Source organism: Mugil cephalus, chromosome 16 (assembly GCF_022458985.1).
Source record: "Mugil cephalus isolate CIBA_MC_2020 chromosome 16, CIBA_Mcephalus_1.1, whole genome shotgun sequence".
Classification (NCBI taxonomy): Eukaryota; Metazoa; Chordata; class Actinopteri; order Mugiliformes; family Mugilidae; genus Mugil; species Mugil cephalus.
The window spans coordinates 14,901,091-14,924,853 of record NC_061785.1 but is presented as its reverse complement, the minus strand read 5'-3'; the positions used below and the strand labels follow the sequence as shown (position 1 = coordinate 14,924,853).

At 41.4% G+C, this 23,763-nt stretch overlaps 1 protein-coding gene across 1 annotated transcript in view; it reads left to right on the top strand.

The window, feature by feature from the left end:
- Nucleotides 1-20,903, top strand: part of LOC125022906 (arf-GAP with dual PH domain-containing protein 1) — a 32,692-nt gene extending 11,789 nt beyond the window's left edge. Inside the window, exons 2-11 of the mRNA XM_047609899.1 lie at nt 332-459; nt 3,539-3,630; nt 10,089-10,171; nt 14,838-14,950; nt 15,077-15,223; nt 17,216-17,299; nt 17,502-17,564; nt 18,733-18,804; nt 18,891-19,119; nt 19,936-20,903. Coding sequence (XP_047465855.1) covers nt 332-459; nt 3,539-3,630; nt 10,089-10,171; nt 14,838-14,950; nt 15,077-15,223; nt 17,216-17,299; nt 17,502-17,564; nt 18,733-18,804; nt 18,891-19,119; nt 19,936-19,964 — 1,040 coding nt within the window. The 3' untranslated portion in view covers nt 19,965-20,903. The remainder of the gene's footprint in view (nt 1-331; nt 460-3,538; nt 3,631-10,088; nt 10,172-14,837; nt 14,951-15,076; nt 15,224-17,215; nt 17,300-17,501; nt 17,565-18,732; nt 18,805-18,890; nt 19,120-19,935) is intronic.
- The last annotated feature ends 2,860 nt before the right edge of the window (nt 20,904-23,763 follow it).

Genomic DNA, 23,763 nt, shown 5'->3' with positions numbered 1-23,763 from the left:
CGCCAAATAGGATTTTGCCTAAATCACGTTTTGCCAGCCTGCTCCTTCTTTATGAAGCGGGAGGGCGGGGGCACAGTCCACTGGAGTCCTGTAATATTTGCCTCATTTACTTTGCTTCTATCACCCCTTAACAGCCTTAACAGCCTTGGCATCAGCACTTTCAGTATTTATAGCCTGAATCTTGAGCTCCTCTTCTTTGTTGCCTTGAAACAAGTCTTCTTTTTCTTTTTCTTTTTTAAATCTCCCCTCCTTCGTCCTCCTGACTGTCTTCTCACTCCATCTCTCCACTTTCTTTCTCCATCTCCTTTTCCTTTCACTGTCTGTCCTGCAGAGCCTGACTGGGCGTCGCTGACCTTGGGCGTGTTCGTTTGCCAGGCCTGTTCGCTCCTTCATCGGAGCATCCCCCACATCAGCAGGGTCAAGTCCGTCCAGGACACATGGGATTCCAGCGAAGTGGAGGTAGGTAATAAACAGATATGTCAACATTAGGGGCATTGTTCCTCATCTGAGAACATATTTTTAACCTTAAGCATGCCGCAGTTTTTTTTTTTTTTTTCTCGCCCCTACGCCGAATGCTGTATCTAAAATGCGTTATGTACAGACAGAGATGGAAGACCGGAGCTGAGCGCGCTGCTCACGCCTCCACAGCGTCAGACGGGATGGGGTCATAGTGATAGTGACAATTGTGGATATGAGCGAGAGAATATTATACAGTGGGAGATGCTCCACTAGCAGGTGCAGCGCCAGAATCTGGACAGCAGCCTGCTTGAATTAGTGTCCAAAACGTACCACAAAGCAAAGATCATCCGCTGTGCGGGCCTGAAATTTAAGGATTTAAATAACATAACAGTGCAGTAAATATGACACTTCAGGTAACAGACGGTTGGCTTCACAAGGCACGGCTGAAAACAATCGCACGATCACCAGGGCATCACGTAGCCTTAAAACCTTAAACATAAGGGGCCAACGGTTTACTAAATAAAACAGGAAACTACCACCTAAGAGCAAATCATATTCAGAAACCACGACAGACTTTGTGAATCTGTGTTTACATGTTCTGGCATGAAGCCCAGCACAATTAAGCGTTCTTTGTCCCGGTTCTTCACATTAACTGTAAATGTGTGCGTACTGACAACCCCATAGGAACGGCTTATTTGGTTTGGGAGTGTGCTGAATATATATGCAGTACTGACAAGAAATGTTACATTTGAAGGCCACGGTAACTAAAGAGTCTAAAGCATCGCCATTGTTTCTATGGAAACACCCCAGTCTGGGGACATTTGCTTAACCAGATGACGGGAAATGAAGAAGGATGGGGAAATGTCTCGCTGAACAAAAAAAAAAAAAGAAGGATTTTCTAAACCCATAGCAGCCCAGCTTGCCCACACGTGCAGTAGGTGCAGGCCTGTTCGTTTCCCTCTGTTTGTATGTCTGTGATGGATTTTTTTTTAGGAAGCACAGAACAAAAGGTTACACGAAAAAGGTTAATCTGGTCTAATGCGGCCGGCATCGATCGGTTAATAATGCTTTGATTGGCCGCGGCGCGTGCGCCTACATATCTGTACTCTAATCAGCCCCGCAACATCGATCGGCAGCCTGACCCCGACCTCCCGCTGCACGGAGAAAATTTCACCGCACGGATCAATAAAGTTCGTTAGTGAAGTAATAGTTTGCGCTTTTCCCTTGCGTGTTAAAAGAGGCTGAGCTGTTGTGCGCCCTGCAGTCATTTCCCCTTCAGGGCTGGGTCAGCGCGATGTACTGTATGAGCGCATGTTTTGTTTCTGGCTCTACCAAGGAGACGCAAAGTTGGAAAACGCGGGCTGGGCTGAAACGCCACCAGGCCATGACTAAAAGGAACTTGGGGGAGGGAGGCGATGCAGATGTGAGTCACAGAGAAAGCAGGAGGTTGTAGGTGTGGGAGGACAATAATTGGGATGTAATGGGGATTTGCGAGCGGAGCAGTGAATATTTGGAGATAAGTCCGCAACCGACAAACACGCGTTGGCTGATTTAAATTAAATGCATGGATGTGACTGAAGGGCTTCGTGGTGTCTGGTTGTGTTAAGCGTCATTTGCCGCGGCTCGGGGATCATCGTGAGTTTCGGGACAATCAGGCCAGCCGCGTTTGTCTCGTAGGCACGTCATGAGTATTCACTTTATCAGCCGAACCTGATAAATACACGGATTTGTTTTTATTGGCCGAGAACTCTGTAAATTCCCCACTAAATTGCCTGGGGATCTTCCACGTATTATTCCATTAATAATCCCACAAATGCCTCACCCGGACATCACCTGGACAATGATATCTGATGCGGGAGTCTTTGCATTTACGACTGATATCCTCATTACCTCAAAACTTGATCAGATCTGAAAATACTGCTCTGTTGTCGGTCTAACATAACTGCTGCGTATTTTCGTTTGAGTGCTTGTCTTGAGTTGCAGGAAGAGGCAGAATTAGATAACCTCTCAACTTGATTTTATTAACAATAGGCCTTGTTTTTTAAAGCGTACATTTCTGTTTCTATTCTGCCTTCAAATGGAACTCGGAAGAAACATGAAAACAGTAACCTAATATGAGAAGGAGAACAGTGTAAAAGGGAGTTTATGGAAAGGAATACATTACAAAATGGCATTTATTATGCTGCTGTAATTGTAGTTGTCTGTCTGTTATCTATAATTGTTTATCTAGTAGAGGTCCACTGGTGGCTGGAGTCTAAACAGGTCACCAGGCCATCTTATGGTAAATGTAACAACATGAAATATATGGTCAATCCATTCTTTTTATTATTATTATTATTATTATTATTATTATTATTATTATTATTAATTGATGGGTATAAAACGATCAATCAACAAACAAACTGCTTACATCTTGCACTGAAAAGCAGTGTTGCCATGCTGTTCAGTTTCTACCAGAACTAGAGAGGCAGACATGGCCATGTGTACCAACAAACACGGTCTTCAGCTTAACATTCAACTGTGTTATCATACTTCATAGACCCTCAACAAATACTTCTAGCAAAGGTAGTTGAAAAGGTGCGTTGTAGCAACAGATACATTATTTGAGTCCGTTTTTCGAACAGAATGTCGTGCTCCGAAGATGCTTACACCTGAAACAGTGAAAAACAAACCCTGAGAAGTCTTGATTTCATTGAAAGGTTTTCAAAATAAAAAACAGCTGAATTATTTAATAAAGCCAGACCAACCTCCCTTGCTGCAAATCCTGCAAAGATTTGCTGGACCAGTCAAATGGTTTGGGTAGGCTTTATATAAGGATGGACATTTGAATTAGTTTACAACATTACAACAAAGTGGCTTCAATTAGTTTATCCCACTGTGGCATGAATTAAAAAATGATCCTAATTTATCTTAATGACACCCAAACGGCATGTTACCATGCTCATATTCTGATAGGAACTGACTGAGCCTGGCTATGCTAGGCTACATTAGGTTAATTATGCTATTAGATGAATTATATCCGGGTTTCCATTTACTACAGACATCCATAATGTCTAAATGTTTCATGTCTTTCTTTCAGCTGATGGCTGCGATGGGAAACAATGCAGCGAAGGCCAAATACGAGCAGAAGGTTCCTGCTTTCTACTACAGACCAACGCACACCGACTGCAAGTAAGCTCATTTAGTTGTCATTTTTAGTCATTTAATTGACTTCAAAAACCCACATTTTGGAGGCGCAGCCTTGTGTCATGTACGTAACACAGACCTAATACTATTTTTGTAGAAACGTTCATGTTTGTAGTCAGAAGAAGAAAAATGTTATGCCACTGAACTGGCTTTCTTGCTAGTTAGCTAACTGATAACAGTGTGCTAAAGCTAACAGAGTACAGAATAGTGTTTAATAAATATTATCAAAATGTTAACTTTACATCTACTGTGTTGTTTTTGCTTGGTTGTCAAATATGTTGCCAGTGTGTCTCCCACCATGATGACACCAACATTGCTTAAATGTCAGCGGGTGTGTCACAGTGCAATATGACCTTTCTTTTACCAAATATCAAGTGTGACTTATATTTTGACTGACATTTCCTCCTATAGAAGTAACAAGAGGTTAAGGAGGGTTGTGTCATTTTTGGTGGTTGCTCTAGCTATGGGGGGCTAGCTGGTTGCTCAGTCCATTCAGGAATACCATTTTTTTTTTTTTTTCATGACGGTTTTGAGGTACTTCAAACAGAACTCGTGAGCATGTGTGTACAGTGCGGCAAGTTGAGTATACGAAATGTTTGGTGTTCGAGTGGGAACACGGTGGGGAGACAGCTGCTTAAAAACTGCTAGCAGCTAGAAAACACAGAGGCTAGCAACAGCTAGTAAGCTAACGACTGGGTAACTGTCTGGGGAAATGCTGAAGTATAAGAAAAAGACCAGCTGTAATTTACTCATGCATTTTATGAAACTATGCGGCTAAATTGTTGTTGGTAACACCCGTGTTTTCCATACTACAACTATTCAAAATGTCCGCCATGAAGAAGGTAAGACCAAATTTTCTAATAAGAACAGAATCTGAATAGAAGGAGAAGAATAGAATCTCTATTGTCATTGTTTACATAAAACGCTGCACACACCCACATCCAGTAACTTCACTTTTTTTTATGTGTGTAGCTTGTTTAATTACTTCACAGTTTATTGATCCTTCATTATTGCATTTATTTACTTGATGATTTATATCATAAACTTTTGTTAATGTTTAACACAACAGTTGCTTAACTGTACAACTAATGACACGTTCACAGTACGATATATTATATATTTATTGGACTCGTGGACTCGCCATGTGCAATAATGTCCCACTGTGCAATACCCCATATTCAATGATATTATAGAACAACAACTTAGAACACATGTTCATGTATATTTATACACACACACACACATATATATATTATAATTGCCTACTTCTTCTTACATCTTTGTTCTGAACACTGGTGCACTTTGTGTAAGAGCTGCTGTAATGAAAAGTAATTTCCCCTTGGGATAAATAAAGTAATTCTGATTCTGATTGACAAAAGCTACAAATCGATCACGAGTTGAGCGTCATGTTGCCGCTTCATAACGCCAACCTTCGGCATTGAAGAGTTATTGTGACATGTTGCATGTTTTTTCAGTATCAATCGATCAGGCATCAAAATTAAGGAGACTGTCTGTCCTTTAGTCCCCATTCTGTGTTATAAAAGACATACATCACTCCAGCTAGAACAACAGCATAATACGCCCCAACTCCAAGTGTAAGCTCCTTTCTCTATATGCTTTGAATTTTGCTTTACTAACTGAGATGGATTCTCAAGAAGGAGACAGATTTTCACAATAGCTATCAAATAACATATGTCAATAGACTCATCAGGGCCCTCCCAATAATTTGCATGAATATAATTATGAATATCTCTCTGGAGAAAGAGAGGCAACTTTACAAAGCATTTCAAAAGCCAGTAATCACTTTGTCTCAATGACTGACTTTACTCCAGGTTAATGCACCGCCGCATCTCTTTTGTTTGCATCTGCTTTCCCGTGAGATCACGTGAGATGGTGCACGACTCTCTGATTGCCCCCCCTGGTGCAGTAACCTTAATACCATCCTGTACTACGCGATGCACCGTTACTTTTCCAATCTTGTAGTGCGTGTATGTTTTAAATCAGATAGAAGATGGTCTGTGAAGTTGTGATGCAAAACTCTGTTGTCTGTGGTTGACCTACCTTTTGATGCTGGACAGGAAGTGGGCGCCAGGTTTACAACCAGTGAGAGTAAACAAAAGCTATTTTTAAGCTGTTCTCAAAGAACTAATGTATATATTAGAAAACAGTGCTGACTTGTCACCCAAATAAGACTTCAAGTCTTATTTGGGTGACAAGTCAAGCTACATGCTCAGAACTGCTAAACTAATGCAAAGTAATGGACGATCGCACTGTGAACTGAAACAAACTGTTTCACACCCCTGACTGTGCGCATCACTTCCACTTCCTCTTTGTGTTTATAAAAGCCTATAAATAGTGTTCATCCACTATTAAAAGTTAAACTGCTTTAAATCCATTAAATCCATAAGAGTTTTTGTGTTTTTTTTATTTTTTTTTGTTTTTTTTGACACCGCCGATTTTTCTGTGAACACACTTTTTATTTTTCAAACCGTGCCCACACAAGCCTTTGGATCTGCCCTCAAAAAACACTTTAAATTTCCTTCGTCATTTTGGGTTTGTCGCCCTATCTGTATCTGTGCCTGCCAACCGTAGAACGATGAAAATAGACGGAAACAGAAGTGAGAAAAGGCCAGCGAAGCTCAGATGAAAGAGAGCTGTCTTCCTCTGTGCCTGTGCCACGGTGTACGGTTGTGTTTGCACACACTCTGCTCCCCGGAGAACCTCGGGATTCAGTGGTCCAGTGTCACTAGAGGGTGTCACTCAAAGACATTTTCTGCTAAGACATTTATGCCTCTTGTTGCAGATAGAAGGGCTGATTTATTTCTGCTCAACACGGGGGGAGGATCGTGTAGGAAAAAGAGAGGATGGAAGCTGTCTGGAGCCTGAAGGGGAGACTGAAACGTTGAGAGGGAAACAGGATGAGAGAGATAGTTGGCATGGTGATGAGCTGACTGTTTTCACTTGTGTCTTCTCGCACTGTAGGAAAAAGATGGTCTAAAATTGAGATTTCCTCCTTGCGTGGCGGAAGGCTGTGATCACGTTTCAGTCCAATACACATCTGTGTGTGTTGTAGAGCATAAACTCAATATTCCATTATTTAATAAGGGTTGAGTAACAACCCTAAAAGAGCCTCGGAGATGAAATTTCAACTGTACTGCTCATTCATCGTTGGACTGATAATAGTGATGATAAAGTATTTTACAGATAGCGTAAAGGTTAAGCCGCATTCTGCATTCTCATAGTGCTCACAGCCCTTTGACAAAGGGTCATTCCTTCAATCATGTCTGAACAAATTGTAGGAAAAAAAAGTGAAATATCACTGAATTGCAGCAGAGGCACAAACACCTAGCCAGCTCGACTTCCCCCAACCACAACATATTTGTAAAGGAAAATTGGTCTGGGGTCACTCAGTTGGGAACTGATTATGAAATGCAGATTGTTTGGTGGGCCCTGCATGCGGTGATAGCCATCTGAGTTGAATTTGTTTGCGACCAAATGGTCATAATTGGATTATTCATTTTTAATTTTTTTTTTAAGCAGTTGAAACTCATCCCTTATAAAATTCAAATAATGCTTTACCCAGAATAACAAAGACTAGACACAGACCTGAAATTATATCGTCCCAATAAGGTTACCAGCAAGAATTAGTCCCTTGAATAACTAACTGTATATTAAGAAGGGCAATACATTTTTTGTGATTGTATGTATATTTAGCTTTAGAGATGATGATACATATACACTACTGGTCAAAGGTTTTAGAACACCCTAATTTTCCCAGTTATTTGTGGCAATTCAAGTCATGCAAACCCAATGAATAGCTTGAAATGGTACAAAGGTAAGTACAGAACAGCCAGAAGTAAAAAAAATAAAAAATAAAAAAAAACAAAAAGAAAAAAGGTTTGGTTACCCAAAACTAAAAAATAATGTACATTTCAGAATTATACAAAAAGGCCTTTTTCAGGGAACATGAAGTGGGTTAACAATTTAAAGCTGTTCTGCAGCAATGAAGGTTGAATCAGCCTTGAAAGCTGGTGCTACTAATTTCCACAGGTGTTCCAACTTTTCATGATTACTTACAACCCCCTCTGTCTGCATAAAAGCAGTGTTGGAACACACTGTGGTACCAGACCTTCATGAGCATCAGGTGAACAGTATTGTACTGCAGAAAGTAGTGTGTTGCTACAAAAATGGCGAGAAAAAGGCAATTAACAATGGAAGAGAGACAGACCATCATAACACTTAAATGTAGGTCTTTCCTACAAGGAAATTGCAAAGAAAGTCAAGGTGTCAGTGAGTACAGGTTTCTTCACCATCAAAAGGCTCTCAGAAACTGGGGGAAACTCTGATGGCAAGCGATCTGGCACAAAGCCACAACTGAATCAGAGTTTCTGAGAGTTAACAGCTTGCGTGATCGGCAGCTCACAGGACAACAGCTTCAAGCACAGCTTAATAGTAGTGGTAGTAGTTGTAGTAGTAGTAGTAATAGTAGTCGTAGTAAGCAAGTCTCAGTTTCAACCGTGAAGAGAAGACTTCAAGCTGCAGGTTTGACAGGACAAGTTGCAGCAAGAAAGCCATTGCTAAGTTGTCAGAATAAGACGAAGAGGCTCTCCTGGGCCACGAAACACCGCCATTAGACAACTGAAGACTGGAAGACGGTATTATGGACTGATGAATCAAAATTTCAAATGTTCGGTTCATCACGCTGGACCTTTGTACGCCGTCGAGTAGGCAAGAGGATGGTTCCACAGTGTGTGACATCAACTGTCAAACATGGAGAAGGAAGTGTGATGGTCTGGGGCTGTTTTGCTGGATCCAGGGTCGGTGGCTTGTACAGAGTGAGCGGCACCCTGAACCACAACGGCTACAACTGCCGCATCCCGCAGCGCCAAGCAATACCCTCTGGTATGCGCCTGGTTGGCGATGAACTGGACAGAAGAGTGAAAGCCAAGCAACCTACAAGTGCCACACATTTATGGGAACTTCTGCAACAGACTTGGGAAGAACTTTCAGAAGAATATTTGATTTCTATTGTAGAAAGAATGCCACGAGTGTGTTCAGCTGTTATATCTGCCAAAGGTGGCTACTTTGATGATTCAAAAGTTTAGAATTCATTTTGGTCTATAAATTGATTCCATGATTTCTTTTTCAACTCAAATTGCTTATTTGTTCTATGCTTTCATTTCAGAGTGCAGTGACACAATAAACTGAATAATTTTCAGTAAAAATAAAATAAATGGAAAAAGTGTGGTGTTCTAAAACTTTTGACCGGTAGTGTATATTTATCTTTGGAGGTGATTGTATATATATTTAGCTTTAGAGATGATGATATTTATGTGTATGTGTGTGTGTGTGTGTGTGTGTGTGTATGTATTATATAATATATATATATATATATATATATATATATATAATATTTAGCTTCAGAGGTGATTGTATATATATATTTAGCTTTTGTGATGATGATATATTTTGTTGGGATAAATAATCCTACTTTCTAAGATGTAACCATATTTGGGGGTGATTTCATAGATTTTTCTCAGCCTGCAACAAACTGTTGTTGTCATTATCAATCATTTATATTTATGTTTTTTTATGAACAATCAATCATGAGTTTATTAATTTTTTAGAAAATAGTAAAACATGTCCAGGGGACCCATTCAGACATTGGCTTGGTTGGTTGGTTTATCAGACATCCATATGTCCAACTAACATTACAAACGTATTCACTTCATACTTTTATATAAAGCAGAATAAATGAAGACGCATTCTCATTTCAGAGGCCGGAACCAGTACTTTCATGTTTTGGAGTTGTTATTCTATTATCTTGAGTGTGATATCTCTGTAATATACAGTTTGGTCATGTGGTTGTGACCAAACAAGGTATAATTTTTTCCATACAATTCAAGACATCATGTGCTAATTATGACACAAAGTTAACACAAATATCTAATATACCAAAACAGTCAAGTGATGGCCGTCTTCTTCATTGTGTCATCATATTGACACATTATTATTATTATAATTATTATTATTTCTATTTTTTGAGTGGACAGATTTGGTTCCCTTGCCTATACAGATGGAACTCTCATAACTTTAAATACAATTTTGTTCCTTTTTTTTTTGTTGTCATATAATGATTTACAAGTTTAAATCATGCAGTGTTTCAAGTTTGCACGGCATATCATCATGTTAGAGCAATGTCAGCATTATGAGAGATAAGAATATCACTCATTGTTCTCAAGCACTTCCTGTTCATTTACAGATCTTCTTTTATAGATGCGAAACTAGACTATTACTGTACATCTGTAAAGCAAAAGGTACTAGTCTCACTGACCAAAGAAAAAAAAAAAGGTTCTATGCGTGTGTAGGTTGGGGCAGTTGATAATTGTGCACTTCACGTAACAACTGATGTGTACTTTGCTTACTTTCCTCATGTTTTTCAGGCTACTGAGAGAGCAGTGGATCAGAGCCAAGTACGAAAGGAACGAGTTTGAGTTTATCGAGAAGCAGGAGCCTTACTCTGCAGGTATGTTCACACTGATCAGGACATGTTTGAGTTTGAAGGAAAACCCTCATCGGTTTATACGTTCCTCATTGGGCGAACACCGCCTGAGATGATCTGTTTGAATTTGTCCCTCTCTACAGTCTTGTGATATCTCTTAATGCTGTCTCAATATAATATATCTATACACTTGAACAAACTTCGCACTCAAGCAAGATGGCTGCCTGAGACGTGATACTTGAAAGCAAAACGATTCAAGCCTCAAGTCTTTTTACGGGATAACATCCAAAAACGAAATCTGACAGCATCCAGCCAGGCCTTTCATGAATATTTAATAATAGCTTGTGCACTGAAAGGCTTTCCGCTTTCCCATCACATTGTGACATTTAAAGAAATTGCATACTTTCCTGAGAGTTAGATGAGAAAATTGATACCACTCATGTTTATCGCCCTTTATGAGCAAAGAAACTGTCCACCTGCACGGTACAGCATTTCTGCGTGGCTACTGTTCAGTTTTTTGACAACCTCTCATCTGATTTACTTCACACTTGGTGAGGTTGTGCGGATGAACAGTTGTCATATTTTGGCTGAAAGTTGTTTTCTGTTACTCTTCCCCAGCCGTCACACCGGGTAAACAGGATAGCTAGGTAACAAAAGTGCATCGTTCCTAAGGTCATTGGGACCCCAAAGCAATAAATCTGTCATGGTTCTTAGTCATCCAGGTCATGGTATATCCAAAAAACAAAACTAAAACAAAGGCACTACACTTGTGGGACACTCTAATCCTTCCTCTTCTTCCACTACAGGTGAGTATCTGGTCATTAACAGACCCTAGTCACGAGAGTTTCTGGTGGGAACCTCAGACGAATGTTCTTAATGGCCACCCAAGCTACCCACTAGTCATTTACTACTGGCACTTGTGAAACAACTTCAAGAAAATCCAACAAGTCCAGCTACTGTTGTTTTTGCTTTGATTCTGGAGCTCCAAAGCAATGTCAAGTGTGGCGCCAGCATTGCCAGGCACCTAAGTCGTACTAATTACATGTCAAATTTGAATAATAAAAAGCAGCGACCTCAATTGCCCCATTCCAAATGACACCAACACACATGCTAATACATTTTTAAGCTGCACTAATACATGTACAGTACATTGAGGTACTGCTAAGAGACAGTTAGCTTAGCATAAAAGCTGGAAATAGGGAGGCAGCCAGCAAATATAACAAAGTTCACCCAACAACGCCTCTTAAAGGCTTCCTGGAAACCCTGTGATGATGAGAATATCCCAGCTGCTTCTCCTGCTTCCTGTTTTTAAGCTAAGTCATAGTTTAAAGTGGTGGATTCCTATTCAGCAGACAAATACAGTGTGATTGGTGTCAATCTTCTCACCCAACTCTGCAATAAAATGTACAGTTACTGCTTTAACTCTGTTTGACCTAATCTGGAGTCATTCTGACTCAACTCTGATACCAAGCATAAATCTACAGCAACTGTTGCCACGATGTTCAGTTATAAATTGTCTGACTTCCTTCCTGTCATGTACACAGTTTTGTAACAGTGGATGAGTTACCCATTGTAGAAGTATAAATACAGACACCTCCACAGATCCATTCATCGCAAACGCACTCGTTTTGGCATGAAAAAAAAAAGAAATAGCCGGCCTGTCTTCACGCCACGCTCACGTCGTTTACCCTTCGCTAAGCAGAACCTTGAGAACTCCTTGGATGATCATTCCCCAGGAGATGCAAGTAGCACGAATTCAATTACCGGGAAACATCTATTGACGACTATCAAGCGCTCACTTATACCATTCTTCTTGGAAGTGCTTGGTTTGTTTACAGAATGCACACTCAGGCTGTAACAGTGTAGCTGCCAGTGCCATTAAAACAGTGACTTTGTTTTGAGTGTGTATTTGTGTGTGTGTAGTAGAGAGTAATTTCTATGCGTGTGTGTGTGTTGGGCTCACGCACGAATGTGTGTACTAGTATACATTTCACATCTGGTTGAATATGGTGCTCTCTGATAGGCTTGCAGTGATCTCATCCGTTTATTGTTACACACACACACACAGTCACACACACTCACGCACACATGCACACACACAAGTTTGTATGGCTATCTTTGTGAGGACAGAGTCATTGAAATAATCCATTCCCTAGCCCCTTATCCTAACTATCCCAACTAAGTGCCTAACCCCAACCCTAACCATATTGTATCCTTTACTCTAAAACCTAGTCATAACCCTCACACAGCCTTGTAAAGAAGTGAGGGCCGGCCAAATTGTCCTCACTTTGCAAAATGTCCTCACTCCGATTGGTGTAAAACTGAAAGTGGTCCCCAGTAAGACAGCTGTGCAAGAGCACACAAAAATGAGCGTAGTAACATGAGTCATTCTGTCGTCTCTAATTGTGCATCCATCCACTCTTCATCGCTGCTTGTTAGGTGCATGGCGTGCATATGGCCATCTCTTTGTATTTGTGTGTGTGTGTGTGTGTGTGTGTGTGTGTGTGTGTGTGTGTGTGTGTGTGTGTGTGTGTGTGTGTGTAACCCTGCCTCCACGGCAGCAAACATTGATCCGATACGCAAAAGATAGGAGGAGGAAGAAGAAGAGTGTCAAGGAAGGATACAAGGGTGGGGACAAGGAGGGCTATTGATCGATGAGGTAATGCCTGTGTAGGTGAATGTTTGATGTCAGAGAGTCACGGACACAAAGAGAGAGAGAGAGAGACGCATAGGGATGGAGTCGAATGAGTTCAGAGAATGAAAAGATTGAAGAGAGGGGATCGATGCGAATGAAGAGGATGGCAAAGAGAGCAGTCGAGCAGAAAGAGTGTGTGCGAACATGAAAATGGGAAGGTTTAAATTCATGATGCCGGGAAGTTTCTTGACTTACTTGTTTTGTAACCACAGTCATCGACACCACAGACTGTTCAGCAGGTCGGTCGATACGAGATTGTTGCCTCAGTTCTAAGAGAACTTAACCAAAGCTGCACTGCTTCATATGCTCACAACAGCTCAGTGATTTAGCATTTGCTCACTTGTTCTGTTATCTGTGGCCCTCGAATTTACTGTTTTAGTTCGATCTGAACCCATGCTCTGTGTAGCACCAAAAAGATGAAATTAGCAGCTGGCCTACGAGCATTTTTTGTCTAGCATTTGGCTGCTGAAGAGACAGATATTGCCCTCTAGCATTTATCCGTAACGTCACTATATGAGCACGTGCAGCTTGTTTTGCTGCCATCAAGTGAACTTAAAAAATATTACTATAAGTCAAAGGGTTGGTTCCAAATGACTAAATTTAATGCAATTTCCCAACTTTCAGGTTTCCACCTCCGCTCAGTATAATGCAGGTACACGTAATTCAGTTTTAATCTTAAATTAATGAACGTATAATGATAACGTGAATTTACAGAAACGTGATCCACACTGGCTGAACCAACTAGTGACCTTGCAGGGAACTGTTTGAGATTCTAGGAAAAACACTCAGTATGTTCACATGCACAAAAAAAGTTATTGCCTTAATCCGACTTTAACTTGACAACTTAAGTGCATGTAAACACGTTACTCTGACTGAAATCGAAGTTCTACTGGATAAGCATGTGCGCATGCTCCACAACCGATGCGCTGGCATATGACCCCAGAGCAAAAACATCCTAGAAACCCGGTCTCAGAAGATGAGCCGGTTGAAGAACCACCTGAGGCATGACGCACATCTTACCTGCACCATAAATAGCGCTCACATTACATATGAGATTAAAAAAGTTGTACTATTATCCATCTTGTTGTTGTTTGAAATGCCGGCCTGCTCCATGAATGACGTATCAGGTCAGCCGGAAAGGGGGCCGTATTAACATGGTATTAACCCGCTGACAAGACGCATATCGCCACCTAGTGTGGCGGAGGAGGACATGTTCCCGTCAGCTATTCGATTTTCTCCATTGCATGTTACTTTTAGTGCTTTGAGCAAACTTCCTTGCGTCTCCTTTCATTGTATTAGAATGGACATTGTGGAAATGGCACCATTAAATGTTAAGCAAAGACAACTACCTGCATGCTTAGATGCGTCCTCAGGTGAAATGAAACTGTAAATTTACCTCCGTGCAGGAATGGCAGTTGGTTTGACAATTAGCGCTCATTATAAAACCTCCGGTAACACTCATGGCGGGGATATAAATGAGTCACTTGTTTGGAGCGCTCCCCGGTTATGCTTAGACGTCTTCCTCACGTTCAAGCCACAGAAATAGATTCAGATTAAACAGAAAACACTTCACAGCTTGACAGAAATAGAAGATAAAAGACAGAGGAGGAGGCTGTGTGGGTAGAGAAGTTTACCGAAATAGGCCAGACAAGACGAAGAAGAAATTACAGGCTATAAATAGAGCAGCATGTCATTAACATGGAAAAGGATGCTCGATGTACAGGGACAATAAGATCTTTTCGTGTGGTGACTCATGCTGCATTTCCTGCTACATTCTCCCATCTTGATTGCGCCTTCTTCCTCGCTTCTTTCTCGCTCTTACAGCGTTTCCCTTTTCTTCCTTTCAAATAATCTCTGATTTCAACTTATCTGAAGTATCGTCTTCCTCCATCCAGTTACATCGTCTCACTATTGCTGTTGTAAATGCCTCCTCTGTTTCATCTCTTGCCTCCAGCCTCCCAACCACATGCTTTGTCTTTTTTAATATCTGCCCAGGGTACCGAGAGGGGTTTCTATGGAAACGAGGACGAGACAACGGTCAGTTCCTCAGCCGAAAGTTTGTCCTGTCAGAGAGGGAGGGAGCGCTGAAATACTTCAACAAGCAAGACGTAAGCAAGATGACGCAGTCGATTTTAGTGGGTGTTTACAGGAGCAGCGATGTTTGGCTTCAGTAAACGGCCAAAAATACCTGGGATGGGGAGAACTTTGCGACTTCTTTCTCTGTCTCCTTCCAGGCCAGGGATCCCAAGGCAACAATGAAAATCGAAACCCTCAACGCCACCTTCCAGCCGGCAAAGATTGGCAACCCCTGCGGCCTGCAGATTACCTACCTGAAAGACAACAGCACAAGGAACATCTTCGTTTACCACAGTGATGCTAAGGTACACTTACAGTATCTGTACACATGCACACTTTTTGTAGCTCTTAAAAAAAATGCAAAGTGCAAATTACTCAACACTAGTGGAGCGTTGGTGGTATAATATGGTTTCTGCTTAAATGCACTCCATTATTAATTACCCATTGGATTTTTCCAGGACAGCTCATTTATACATTAAGGAGCTTCTGCAGAAAGAGCTCAGTGAGTCGTTTTGTGACTCCAGGACAGTAAAGGCAAAGTGCTGACTTTTAGATCGAATTCGATTATGTTTCGATTCTAAGAACTGTCTGCTTGAAAGCTGTGATAGCCACAGCTCTGACACCCTCAAAACTGAAAGTCAGTGTATACGAAGTCTAATTTCGAAGCCAGTGTGCCAAAGAACAATGTCTGAACATGAGAAAACATGTTCTACTTATACATTCTTTTACTGTTACTGCCAAACACCAACACTTTATTTTTTTATAACCACCCTTCTGATGGGCCTGATTACTCACCATCCAAAGGGCTTCGAGCGGGGCTACCACTGCTGACATGCATCTGGTTACACAAACAAATCCAGTGTGAAACTGAGTGAGAACAGGAAGAATTAAGGAAAAGAGATTGCTCAAAGGTGTGCATGGTCTACTTTAACAGCAAGTTACGATATCCATAACACGACTTTTATTTGTTTCTACGAACTGGAAATAAAATACTCAGAGATGTATCCACTTGTTTTGGCTATGTGGACGGCCCACTAGCAGTTCAATCCATGCTATTGTCTAATAGAGTCTAGAGGTAGACATTGCAGATATTGGCTAACATCTGTCAGTTTTCAGTTTTTCTGTAGGGTTTTTTTTTCCCACTGTACACGCACATTTTTTTCTCACATTTCTGAAGAATCACAAAGTAGACTTACCCAACAGGTTTTCAGAGTTTTTTTTTTTTTTTTTTTTTTTTGGTAACATAGGACGTCCAGGACTTGACAAAGGTTCAGTTGTCTGTTATTCTTTGTTTAATCCTTGAATCTGAAACAAAGCGGCAGTGAAGGTGTGCGTGTTTCGTCTGCGGAACCTCCGGCAAGCCTTTAGGAGATTATCTGTAAAACGTTTTATTTTATAGGTCCCATAGTTTCCATGTTATTTTATGTCCTTTGGTAGCAACGACGCGGAAAATAGAGCCAGTGAGAAACTGAGGCCGGCGCTCCTCTGATTTATTACAGTTTGCACAATTTCCAAAGAATTTCCTCAGAATAAGTCCTTAAATGTCTCTGAATGGAAACCGAATGAAAATTAAGAGCCATCTGAGGATTGGAAAAGCCATCCTTCGTTCCTGTTGAATTGTCTTTTATGAGTATTTATTGAGTTTTGGGCTTGGCTAATAATGATTTCGCATGGTGAGTTGAATTGCTGCAGCAAATAGACAATCAATGGTACACCAGCAGCCACTAGCAGCTAGTTTAGAAACATTTGAAAAATCCACACACAACTGAATTAAAAGATCTTGCTGCACTTAAAGGAGAATTAAGGATGCTTAAAAACTAAAAGCAAGCACTCATTCACCATTTGAACCTTCTTCATTCTGAGTTTAAATTGATTTTCTTTTTCTTTTCTTTTTTTTTTTTTACTGCCGAGCCCATGATGCCGCCTCATCCCTGGGATTTATGTCTAAAATAGAATCAGCGAGAGACTTAATCAAAAATGAGAAGATTAAAGAGAAGAAAGCCACAGATATTAATAGCCGTTCAGTGGACTGAAAGGAAAGGGAGCCAGAGACTGAGTTAGAGGGAGCACTGCCCCCTCTGCTGGTTGAGTAGTGTCACTTGAAGGCTGGGACAGGAAGGGGTTCACTCTGTGCAGCTTTCTCTCTCTTTCTGTGGCGGAGTTATTGACAGGTCTGTGTTTGAAAGATACCTTCGCTAGGATCCGGACAAAAGAAAACCATAAACTGTATTTATTCACAATTCAAAATATGTCTCGGAGGACATGTCGCTGTCACTGACAGCATTTGTTTTCCACAGGAGATGGTCGACTGGTTCAATGCTATCAGGGCGGCCAGGTTCCACTACCTGCAGGTGGCCTTCCCCGGAGCGAGCGACGACGAGGTGAGGACAGGGTTAATTATTTGCATATATGTCTGTTATTCTGCTCCGAGTGTCTGTCTGTAGTGCTTTAAGGCCATTTGGAGGCCAGCAACTGTTTTATAATCCTAACAACAAGTGTGATGTTAAATATTTTATGCACGCTTTCATTTTGACATGGTGCTCTCTCACTCTCTCTCTCGTTTTTTCTTTTTTCTGGCTCCAGCTGGTACCAAAGCTGACCCGAAACTTTATGAAGGAAGGATTCATGGAGAAAACAGGTCCAAAGGTTTGTGCTGTAGGGACAAAATTAAAATCAATAGTGTCAATCAGCCTTTACAGACCTGCACGATGCATCGTCCGTTGGCAACACATTGTAAACTATGCACAGATGTGAGCATTTCAAGTGTTCATTTAATTTTCAATGCTTGTTTAGGAAAAAAACGAAAAACAGAAAAACAAAAAACATGCTACATTTTAGCTCCAAAATCCCGAAGACCTCACTGTATCAAGTAAATGTATATCCTGCCAGCCACAGAACGTACAGGATTCAAATTAACTTGGTGCTTCTTCAGCCGCGTCCCTTCGGCCTCCCATGATGCACTGCTCAGAGTCTAATTAATAATCTATATTTACCCTAATGAATCTCTATATATGCAAATTACCAGACATATTTTACATTCCAGTCCTGCTCCACAGCTGGTGTGTCCGCTAGCATAGCAGTAGCACTGTGCTCTGACAACTGGCTACGTTTACCTAGTCAGTCTAGCCTGAGGGCCAACCACGACCTCTTGGTAGTTTAGGAAACATGGGCAACAAGCCATTCATCCATATGTGCAACTGAAATAAAGCTGCAGTCAGTGTCGGCTGGTGGTGAAATTTGGTGGGTGGCATAACAAATTCATAACACTGATTAAATAGTTAACACAGCATCACCTACAACACATAAAGTTACACCAATTACAGGTATACTATAGTTTTTTAGTGCTCTACCTCAGTGGTTCTCAAATGGTCTGGCTTCAGGACCCCTTCAAGACCCTTTAATGACCCCTTAATGACAAGCTGTGACCCAAATCAATTTGACCGGGACTGGAACGCTTATGTCCCCTGTTGTAAGTGGCGTCACTAACCACTGTATGTTTTCTGCGTGTTTTCTAATTTTGCCTGAGAAAAATGTTTCAAATCAGCAAATTCTTGTTGGGTCCATGATGGATTTCCTCCTCAAAGCAGGCACGGAAAACAGAAAAGGGAATTCTTGGCTACACTTGCCGTTAGCCAGTCCTTTCTTTCACGCCAAACAAAGTTTTTGTCGTTTGTCCCTTGGAATTATTTGAACGTCGTAGTATCTTAACCTCCAACTTTTCCTGTAAAGACATTGTCCCTGGCTACAGGTGTTACTGTAGATCATGTGTCGCCGTATGTTTTGTAATTCCACTGTCTGTCTTGCTTTGCCGCAGCACACAGAGGGCTTCAAGAAGAGGTGGTTTACTATGGACGACAGGCGACTCATGTATTTCAAAGACCCTCTGGTAAGAAGAACTTTTGTTGCGGCTGGTTCCTCAGCCTCTCACTTTGTTCCCTCACGTTGACTTATGCGCGTCTCTCCGTCTCCCAGGACGCTTACGCCCGAGGGGAGGTGTTCATCGGCAGCAAGGAGAACAGCTACACGGTCCTGGCCGGCCTGCCCCCGTCCACGCAGGGCTACCACTGGAACCACGGCATCACCATCGTCACGCCCGACAGGAAGTTCCTCTTCGCCTGCGAGACCGAGGCCGAACAGCGGGACTGGATAGCTGCTTTCCAGAGGGTCATCAATCGACCGATGAGGCCTCAGGAGTACGCAGGTGATGAATCAGAACGTCTGGGACGTCTGTTTATTGTTTTATTCAGAAAAAAACAAAAAAGCTTTCCAAATTTTCTCTTTTTCTTCTGCAGTATCTCTTAAAGCATACTTAAAAGTCTAAATATTAATGTGAATTTATTATATATTACTTTATGTATGTTATGATTATTATTTTAGAGATAAGACAATGAAAGGATGAGTTAATTGAAAAAACAATCAACAGATTAATAACTGAAAAATACATGATCATTTTTACATAATCATTTTCTGAGTATGTGTAAGTATGTTCTAAATGTAAATTTCCCTTTTTTAGTGGCATTATTTTCTTTTGAAACCTCAAAAATAATTTTCAATTTCAAACATATACAGAATATGTAAATATATAAGCAATGTTGTTAACAAATATGCAATTAAAAACCATTTATGAGTAGAAAATCCATTAAGGGCTTCACCTTTTAGGTAAATTACTACAAAGTCAGTCTAGTCCTGTTGAGTAAACCCAAGCCAACCAAACACAATCAGACAAATACAATTTGTCTACAGAGACTGATTTTTTCTGCTGCTAACACACTGAAAGGAAGCCTCTGGAAAAAGGCTGGTTCCGATATAAAACCACAGAGCACCCTGGGGACCCATTGGGAAAAGGCAAATATGTGTTGAATTAAAAAAAGGAAAGAAAAGAAAAAAAGACCTTGAATATTTAAGTCAAACACATCCTGGCTCCCAGCGTCTTCAATACAAAAGAATTAGAATCTGTGCAAAGATGGAAACCACATTTCACTTCACCCTGCCCCCTTGTGTGTGTTTGTCTCTGCAGTGGAGGCCCATTTCAAACACAAGCCTTGAAGCCGCGGGAAGCCAAAACCGAAGTGGACCGGCCCAGTCTCGTTCAGATGTAGAGGGAGACTGTGGAGGGAGGTGGTGGCATGGATGTAGGTAGGGGGAGGGTCATGAGGGGGGTTTGTGGATGGGCTGAGATAGAAAAAAAATATATATGATGAAGAAAAGATAATAACAGAGGGACTCCAGTCTAACTATGTGTAGAAAACCTAAAACTCTAATGGGATTTGAAGCCCCGTGTGGGACGAGCCGAGGCTGAAGGGGTAGATGATGTCATCACTAGTGCGCCTACCAACCTCATGCTGTACATTATCATCCGATACACTCCTCCTTTCCTTAACCATGCGGACCCTCCCTCTGCAGCAATTTCCCCTCCCCAGGATTTCGTCTTGTGAATGGTTCATTCTTCCTGTAATCTCTTGTAATTATGTAATCTAGGGCCATGTCACTGCTGAACGAAGACAATGCATTGTTAATTTATTGAATGTACAGTTTTGATGACAGTGGCTTACCGTGTGCGTGTGTGGATTTGTGACGTTTTCATTGAGGACACTGGGAGGTTGAACCTCTGGCGCTGAGACCCTGCTAAACCTGAATCTACAAAGTGCAGTTAACAACAAATATGCATAAAAACACACACACAAACTCTCAGTGAACACCACCGCTGTTAACGTAGCCTGACCGGCATCCAGGCAGGGTTCTTTTACAACCTCAATCTGACAACTGTTCTCTTTATTTATTTGTACTGGTGAACACACCGAGTCATTGTAGACAGCCATTGCTGCTTTCGAGGATTGTATCGTGACGGGATTGTAATTTATTTAACACTTCTGCAGCTCATTGATTTACTTCTTGTGTTGAAGACACGTCGTTGGGTTGAACCTTAAATCACAAGTGGTAGTTTGTTTCATTATAAATCATCAATACAGATGAACCTGAAACCAAGTGGCAGTGTTGACTCGTCTCTGTCTTCTTTCTAACCCCACACATTCTCAGATTCTGATTAAAATAAGATTCTGTGCACGACTGGGTCACAAAAAGTAAGATGTTTTCGGGATGTTTGATGACACAGGTTGTCTTGAAACATACTGTCATGGTGTTGTGTTCAATATATGTTCTCCTCAGGCAACAAGCCTCCTGGAATAACCTGGTGTTTTTGTGCATACTATTATTTAAAGTGCGTTCGTGCCCCGTTTGTCCAGCAGATGGAGCTCTTTTACACATAAATTCTCCTAAGAGTCACAGAAGAAGATGCCAATTTGTAGAAGAGATCAAAATCATTCCACACTGATTACTTTTAGTTACAGGGATACTTTGATACTTTGGGAATGCGCTCACACAGATTAAATTTTGTTTAAAGCTTGTCACCACTCCGGTGTCAGTCCAGTAAAATAGCACTGGTTTTGCTTTGGACTGCTAAAATATTGTAGTAGATACATTTTCCTTTTAAATGTTTAAAAGTTCTTGCAGCAGATCCAGAGATATCTACACCCTCTTCTTCCACCAAGTCCATCAAGATATAGTCAGGTCAGGTCCTGGTGATGGACTCGCTCATATTTAGGGAATGCCCACATCCATGTGTGGTCTCACTTATCAGCTCATGTTGGGTCTCATCAAGAAGAATTGATGGGTCTTGCCAAAGATGGGCTGAGCTGTTCTTTCATTCTATCAATGTGCGCTCCATCTTTGACTTAGCTCCTATTGGGACGCCTTCACCCTCCCGGACTCCGGACTGCCACTTCTCCAGAGATCTACACACAAACCCTCAGTTCTGAGTGAGGTACAGATTCTGTGTCATAAAAGTGTTAATATTTCTCGATATTTATTGATATTTTGATGTGAAGATCGATTCTAAAAAAGCACACATCTAGATGGGAAGTATTGATATTTCTGGATCGATACCCACATCCTTGGCTTGGAGATGCTAGCTTCAAGCAGAGAAATTGAGCAAAGTATACACACAAATTTGGAAACCTCCTTTCTTTCTGAGTTATGTCACAGAGTTCTTCACACACTCTCCATCACCAGCAGTAGAAAGACCTTCACGGAAAGGTTTCTGTCACGACTTAACGAGAAATCCATGAGTCTGAATGAAGCAGGTTTTTCACAAACATGACTAGCTAAGCTAAGGACCAGTATTACCTCGACTATTTCAACAGCAAAAACATGTTCCTCCATAGCTTATTGGTGATATTAAGATATTAACACAATTTATTCTCTGTACCAGATGCATTTTGTGACATGTCTTTTTTTGCAGGATGTGTTTTAGATAAACTAAAAGCAATGAAGGAGAAATTTTCCATGAAGGCAAAACTAAAGTGCCAAAAAAATGTCCATTTGAGGCCTTCTTCAAAAGTTACTGTATAACGAGGGCAGCTGAACTCCCTTAGTCTTCCATATAAAAATGCCTAACTTTACAACAGGAATAAAAATGCCCTACGGTCATTTTATTCATTCATGACAACTCTATCCCAGTTGATTTTATTTTATATATATATAACTCACCATTTAAATAATTTCCGGGGCTTAAAGTTAAATTAAGGATGTGTCTTTTTAGTGACAGCTGGGTTTCTTTGCAAGAATTAGCCAATATGGCGACAGCTGCAGCCACCACGCTGAGCTTCGAAACCTAGCTTTGGGAATCCAGTCGATGAACCCCCGTTTTACATACAGTACATTATAAAGCCAATGAAAAAGAGATCTTCCATCCAGCCTTGCAACTCAAATAAAACGCCCACGGGAGTAGATGGCGCTGGCTGGGTGTCACTTATGCCGAGGGTGGAGCGCCTACCGTAGGAGAAAGTGTGAAGCGAAGGACTGCTGGCGCAAAAACGTCACCTAACGCCACCCTTCCGCAAATTTCCTCCCACCGGCTCCGGGGATTCGCGTACATGTGGCTAAATCAATGTTGCTTCTGTCTGGCCCTCTTGTTGTCGTTGGCAACCGGGTTGTCATGGTAAACTGCTGAGACAGTGAGCCAGTGAGCAGCGGCGGCCAGGTCGGTCCCACACAGGAAGCGTTTAAAAACGGGTGGGACCTCTGCTCAGCAGCCACTGGGTCTGTCCCCAAGATAATCTGCTCAGTGGACGTTTGTTAAAGGTGAAGCTGCTTCTTTACCACATTCTGCAGCACCGTAGTTTGGTCCGGATAAAACAGTGTGACTTTCAAACCATTTTGATATCTCCATTCATGTCTGCAACTCAAAGTGTTTTCTATGTTATAGGTCAGTGGTGTGTTTCTTGTGGTGCGTCTGTAAAATCCTGGTCCAGCTGTCCTGTCCATCGGCCACTAGGCCCTGATGGACAGGACAGCCGGAGCCGAGACTGTGAAATCAGCTAATCTTCTCACAGGAAACTCAACAGGAGCAGCTGTCGGACTGGAAACAACCTGGAAATGAAACAGCAGCGGAGGACGTAAATGCCTCAAACTAAAGATTTTAGGTGATATGTCAAAGTCATAACATGCATCATCACCCTGGAGCTCAACTCAGACATGCGAAGAAACAGTCACCGGAACAAATTTTTGAATCGAGTACAAAGTGTGAAAGGTTTCACGGTTTCATTCTTGGTTTCTACATTAATTAAGAAGGGAAACACACAGGCTCTTGGTCAGTGCTGATGTAAAGCACTTTCCTTCTGGCTGGAGAGTAACGATCCCTAGGGAAACATGTGGAGCCAGCCAGCTCTAGTGCGGAAAAACCTCTGTAAAACCTAAAACACCTTTGTCTTAAATAGGTGCTACTTTCATACCAAAATGTCATTGGTTTTAATGGAACTTTTTTTAACGTCCAAAGCAAGATCAAATG